At 49.8% G+C, this 6,420-nt stretch overlaps 1 protein-coding gene across 1 annotated transcript; it reads right to left on the reverse strand.

Moving 5' to 3' along the window:
• Positions 1-3,998: 3,998 nt before the first annotated feature.
• GPR27 (G protein-coupled receptor 27) lies at positions 3,999-5,689 on the reverse strand. Its single transcript, XM_062500916.1, has one exon. The coding sequence runs from the start codon at positions 5,687-5,689 to the stop codon at positions 4,547-4,549; it is 1,143 nt and encodes a 380-aa protein (XP_062356900.1). The 3' UTR covers positions 3,999-4,546.
• Between the last annotated feature and the right edge of the window lie 731 nt (positions 5,690-6,420).

A 6,420-nucleotide genomic window follows, 5' to 3' on the forward strand; every position in this document is an offset into this window, starting at 1 on the left:
TGCAGGTGCCTCCAAAGAGCAAGGTGACTGTGCTTAACCATGTGGGGTGAGTGGCAGAGGTCCAGCCATACCATTTTCTGGGAAGAGAGGGAAAATGCCAGCTTTGATCTCCCCTGAGCTCTGCACAATGAGTCCCAGGGCAGTCCCACAGCATATGGCAGAGCAGCCTTCTGAAGATGTAGTTGTACTACATCCAGGTAGAGCCTCAGGAAAGAACTGTTGCTATCAGACTAAGCCAAATTCCTGCCCTTTTCCTCGAGGCTACTGGCTTCACACCATTTTTGGGAGGCAGCTTTGCCTCCTCTGTGTAGCCCTGCTATTGGAAAAGCAAATGATGACAGCTTGTGGGCTATGCACACCCTGCTCATCCCCCACCTCTAGCACGACCACGGAACTAGACCTTTACCCAACAACATAATTAGGGTGAGGCCAAACGCTTTTCCTCCTTTCCTAACAAACTCTTTATAAATCTAACAGCAGAGCTACAAGCACCCCAGTGTACTGCAGGCAATGAGTGCTGTAAATCAGAGATCATCTTGGCTGCTAACTGGGATTTCAGACCAGTGTTATTTTTCAAGCTGGCCTGGCATTTAAGCCTATACTAAAAACCTCTGCTGGCTTCAAGATTTTGACTGGAAACGCTTGTGAGGAATGTGTTAAATACCTGGAGAGTGAGTGAAGATGCCAGCAGCAATCAAGATTTTTCTGGAGCAGCTCTCAGCACAACCGCAATCCCTCACCACAGATATGCAGAAGCAGCATGCTGTGACCTCTGAGCCAGACTGTGAAGAATCTCTGGGGAAGATGATATTGGTATTTCCTGTGGTACTCAGCACTTCTGGTGCCCAGAATATGGGAAACTATCATGCAGCTGCCTGGAGGGGTGGACAGAAGACTGGATGCACATTCTGCTGAAGCACAGGTTGATGAAGAGCTGGGAGAGCCCTGCTGCTGTGCAGACCACCAAACCTTTGTGCTTTGGTCAGTGGGGATGGGGAGAGGGGTTCAAACCATCTGAGTTTTTGCAAGAGAGCCCAGGATTTGTACAAGCAGCAATAGCTTCTCACCTGGGAGTAATTATTAACACCCAGCTCTGAGTCTCAGCCATTGACACTCCTGAGACTGAAAGCCCTCTTGTTTTTGTGGGATGGAGGAGTTACAGCCACACCTCACAGTCCCAACAGCAGCAACCATCTCTGCCTGTGCTTATTTCATTCTCCCCATTATTTCTCTCTGGTTTTTTTTTTTGGTTTTTTTTTTTTTTAATCCACAGCATGTTTTCATCCTCCCTGACACCCCTTCTCTGATCTTGGTCAAAGCATTTAATCTCTGTGACCCACTTTCCCCATATGCAGACTAACGGCTGCTATGAGAACAAGTCAATGCTGTGCTTTGGAAGTACTTTTTTATTTTTTTCCAACTTTCTTATATTTTCTCAGGTTTTAGAAGTAATGTTTATCCTCTGGTGCTTCTCCAACGCTTTCTGGTTTTCCATATCTTCTTGGTGCACTCTCAGCCAGCAAAGTGGTGTTTGTCAGTGTGCTGGCACTGAACTCTCCTTAATTTTCTGCTAGGTCCTTGATATTTAGTTTCACATCTTTCAGCCTTATTGTATAACACCCATCAAACCCCTGAATTAAAGCAAATGGGGTTCCTTCTCTTTTGTACTACCACAGCCAGGATCACAATCTGATATCACAAGTACCTAAAATATAAAACTAACTTCAAACATTAAACTCAAACAGCACTGATTTTGCACTCAGAGTACATCAGGAGTCCTGAGACAGCCCTGGAAGCTGTGTGCAAGCAAAAGGCATGGTATACAGATTTTTTTTTTTTTTTTTAAATGCCTATGCTGTAGCAAGGATAGGTCTGGCTGGTACTGATGGGTGATAGCAAAGCACCAGTTATCTTCACCAGGTAAGAATCAACTCGCCCATCTCGTGAGGGCATCACTAAGCCAGGGGATGCCCCTGCACAAAGGCTAGCACTCAAAACAGCAGCACTGCTTGATAAACCAAGCCTAAATAAAACCATCAGGTCACCCAAATATGAGTTTTCATCCCCTGTATATATGACTGACTCTACAACTTGTGCTTGTTTTTTATAGAAGTGAAAAATCTGGTCCTTGCAGCTTTTAAGAAGGTTTTAAAATAACTATTTTCCCATCTCCGTGGTTTAAATAGAATCATAACCATACTACTTATAGCCTGGAAGAGAGAGAGGATGCTAAAATATCAGATATTTTTAATAGAGTAAAGAGAAAGAAAATATTGGCTTGGTTACCCGCAGGATTAGGAAAAAGATTGTAAGATCTGTGTTACAGATCACAGTTCTAGGCCCCTACTATGTAGGCAGCTTCTGAGAGAAATACAAGATATGAGAAAAGTTCCAAAAGTTGGAACCCTGCAGAAAAGACCTAGAAGTACATCAGGGGTGTAAAGTATAGTTGGAATACAATTCCCAGGAACAGCATCCATGCCTTGCCCCATAGTCTTTGTAATACAGTTCTACTCCATTACTCTCCAAGACTCACTAAGCTATCATCTGATATTCCAGCCTGAAAATGTAATTAGCACTGATAACCAGCTGCTGCTGTGATCTAAAGTATGTGACAGCTTTCCTTCTGTACCCAGGTGCATTTTCAAAATGCTTTAGAAGCTTTAGAAGTGATCATTAAGTCTCTCTTTGTTTTAAAGATACCCATCTATGGTCACGTTTCTGAGCCCAGTTCTGGCAGCATTGGTACTAACTACAACTATACCAAGAAACTCAAATTGCAACCTTCTCCTTATGCACTGCAGGAAAGGCTGCCCTTCTGGTGCCCAAATCCCAGATAGGGGTGGAAAACGAGACTTCAAACCAAACCAGGAGTCCCACCTCATTTCATTCCCTGCCTAAATCTGAAGGTGCTACCTTTGCCCTCTTCTGGTCTGCCACATCTCTTGTGCCCCCCTCACAATCACAGGACAGTGACTTCTCAGTTGATGTCTACCAATTTTGGACTACTGTCTCCAGAAATACTCAGCAGATGTGTATTTCTTCACATCAACTGAGGTTGCATCCCTGCCATTTTGTGTGACTTGCTCCAGCACATGTTTGTTAAATGTTACATGATCCATCAGAAAGGGAAGCACCTTGGAGCAGCTTCCCCTGAGATAGCTGAGAAGCTGGGCCAGGATCCTGGCATCAGGTTACTGGTTAAAACACCTTCAGAGATGTTTCTGTAGAACAGAGCAGGCTAAAATGCCACGCTTAATAAATGTAAGCTTCCCATTAAGAATACAGTTTTATGAGTATGGTATTGACCAAGCCACAGTGTTAAAAAACTGCTTTGCCAACTGAAATTAGCCATCCACAATTACACGCTCTTTCCTATCATTAACAGAGAAGCAATTAGCTACAACAGAAATTTGGTTTCAGCAGACACAAAGAATTGTGCTATTTAAACCTGTTGCCCATCACGAATTTAAGTCTTCTTAAAAATAGCTTTAGTCACTTTTATTGGTATAAACACCTAAATTGAGATCTAACAGCAAATAAGGATTGTGCTTGTCCATAATAACCTTAGCTGTGAAATCTACTCAGACACAAGACATACAACCTTCCACATACACAAGTTATTTGTCAGCAAAGCAGAATGCTGCCATTCTGAAACAATTACATACAGTAAAGGTTTTCAATATTTTATTAAAGAAAACAGTCAAAATGTACAAGTATTACCCAGGTTTGTAGATAACTTCCTATAAAGGCAGTAAAATATGAATTTCAATCTAGGTTTTAAAAACTGCTATAGTTGCTTATTTTTAAAGTTGGTATTTTAAAATCACGTTTCACAAATAGTTCTGAAATATTACCAAATGAATAGTGCAACAAGAAAAATTGAAATTAGTTCTACACTGTTTGCATGTCAAGCAAAAGTTATAACTAACGGCTTCAAATACTCAAACCATTTGAGAATGAATGAACCCAACAGCTCCCACCAAAACTGACTTCTGACCACATTAGGAATGTCCTCTTCACGTTCTTCACTTAAAATCAAATAATAATAAAACAACACCCCTTGAGGTCATCAAAAATAACTTTAGTATAAAATTGTCTTGGCCCTTATCAAATATTACATGAGTAAAATTGTTAAGCCTTTATCAAAACAGACAGGAATAGGGAAACAAAAAAAAAACGTCATGGCCTTAATCCGTATCTGTTGGAATCATGTTTAGAAACGTTAGAAGCAAGACCAGAAACTCGGAGCCCTGTTTTGTTTTTAAAAACCACACAATCACAAAGAAAAAAAAACCAGCTTCTTACTGCCTAAGGTTTGGGGTGTTCTGCTCAAGTACCTGGTCCCATAGACAGCAACCTGTTATGTTCTGAAGAGAGCATACGCAAAATATAGAAAAATAAATAAAATAGCTTCTTACAGCCTAAGGTTTGGGTGCTGGGTGGTGGTTTAGTATGTCCCCCACAAGTCACACTCTCTTGAGCTCATATGCAGAAACATGGAAATTTATATCCATCTTTCTTTTTTAGAAAGAGAAAAGCCCCCCTACATCCCAAAGCTCTTGAGATCGCAAAGGATGGTGCCCTGGGTGCTCTGGATGCTTTGGCAGCATGGGAAGTGGGCTCGGAGACAGACCCTGAGCTCCTTGTTGAAGATGAAGCAGAGGATCGGGTTGACCCCTGCCTGGGCAAAAGTCATCCAGACGGAGGTGGTCAGGTACACCTGGGGGATGGAGCTGGCCTTAATGAAGACCCGCAGGTAGCAGGCCACAATGTAGGGGGACCAGAGCAGCAAGAAGAGCAAGGTGATCATGTAGAACATCTTGCAGAGCCTTTTCTCCATCTTAAACTCCTCCAGCACCAGCAGCCTCTTGATCTGGCTGTGGGTGGCCTGCCTTATGCCCACGAGGGTGGGCGGCGTGGGCCCCCTGCCAAAGCCAGCCGTCCAGTTCGCAGCCGCTTGGCCGGTGGCTCCCGGCCCGTGGAAGGTCCAGTTCTGGCTGATGGCCGGTACCAGCTGGGCCGGCTTCATCTTGCGGTGGCCGTGGATAAAGAAGAGCAGCTTGATGTAGACCAGGTGGGTGGCGGCGATGACGGCCGCCAGCATGAGCATGAAGCCCAGCGTGTCGTTGGCCTTGACGTAGCGGTGCTCGAAGATGCACTGTTCCTCCTCCCGGATGAACTTGTAGGTGCCCACGTCAAAGACGGGGGGAAAGGCCATGGCCATGGAGAGGGTCCACACCATGCACACCACAGCCAGGCAGGTCCAGCCCGTCATGCGCTTGGCGTAGAAGCGGTGGTGGGCGATGGCCATGTAGCGCGTGACCCCCACGCAGAAGAGCAGGAAGGCGGCGTGGAAGCAGAAGAGCACGGCCAGGAAGGCCAGCACCTTACAGCTGAGGGGCCCGTGGGGCCAGGCGGCCCCGCTGCGAACCGACAGCATGACGAAGGGGAAGCAGGCGAGCGAGCGGAGCCCGTCGGCCAGGCAGAGGTCCAGCAGCAGGTAGTAGGGCGCGCGGTGCAGGTGCCGGTCCTTGAGGATGAGCCAGGCGAAGAGCACGTTGCCGGCCAGGCTGACGCAGAGGATCAGCCCCAGCGTGGCGAGCTTTAGCCCGGAGGCGCTCAGCAGGCCGCCGGCGCTGGGCAGGTGCGGGCTGCTGCTGCTCCCCAGCTCGCTGCTGTTCGCCATCGGGTCCTTCCTCCTCCTCCTCCTCCTCCTCTCCTCCTCCTCCGCGCGGGCAGGGCCGGGGGCTCAGCGCCTCGGCAGCGCGCCGGGGCCGAGGGCCGCGCCGCCCGGCGCCCCCATGCCCGCAGCCGCGCTGCCGCCGCCGCCCCGGCCGCCCCGGCGAGGCGGGGCGCTGCCGCCGCGCTCCCCGCGGGCCATGCGGCTCCCGCGCCCGCGCTAGCTCCGCGCCCGCCGCCGCCGCCTCCCCGGGGGCATCGGGGATGCGCTGGGGGGAAGGAGGGGGTGGGGGGGGTCACGGAGCGCAGCGGAGCCTCCCCTTACCGCCGGCAGCTGCTCCTCCGCGCCGGGCGAGGGGCCGGGCGAGCCTGCGCACAGCGGCGGCGGCGGCTCTGCCCAGCTCCCGCCGAGGACAATGGGGTAAATCCCCCTCCCTCTCTCCCTCCTTTTTCCCTTCCCTCCTCCTCCTCCTCCTCCTCCTGCTGCTCCTCCGTCCCTCCGCCCACGCCTCCGCCCCCCGCGCAGTCCGGCCCCTGCGGAGCGCGGGGCTGAGCCAGGCGCGCAGCGGCGCGGAGCGGTGCGGAGGTCCCGCTGCCGCAGCGGGGATGGGAGCGGAGCTGGGCGGGGATGGGAGCGGGGTTGGGCTGGGCTGGGCGGAGCCGCCCGCAGCCGGACCCCCGGCCCCAACCCTTCTCTCGCCAGGATGGGGCTCAGGGTGGGGCGGGGTTCAGTGTCCG

This window comes from Cinclus cinclus, chromosome 12 (assembly GCF_963662255.1).
Source record: "Cinclus cinclus chromosome 12, bCinCin1.1, whole genome shotgun sequence".
In the NCBI taxonomy this organism is placed as follows: Eukaryota; Metazoa; Chordata; class Aves; order Passeriformes; family Cinclidae; genus Cinclus; species Cinclus cinclus.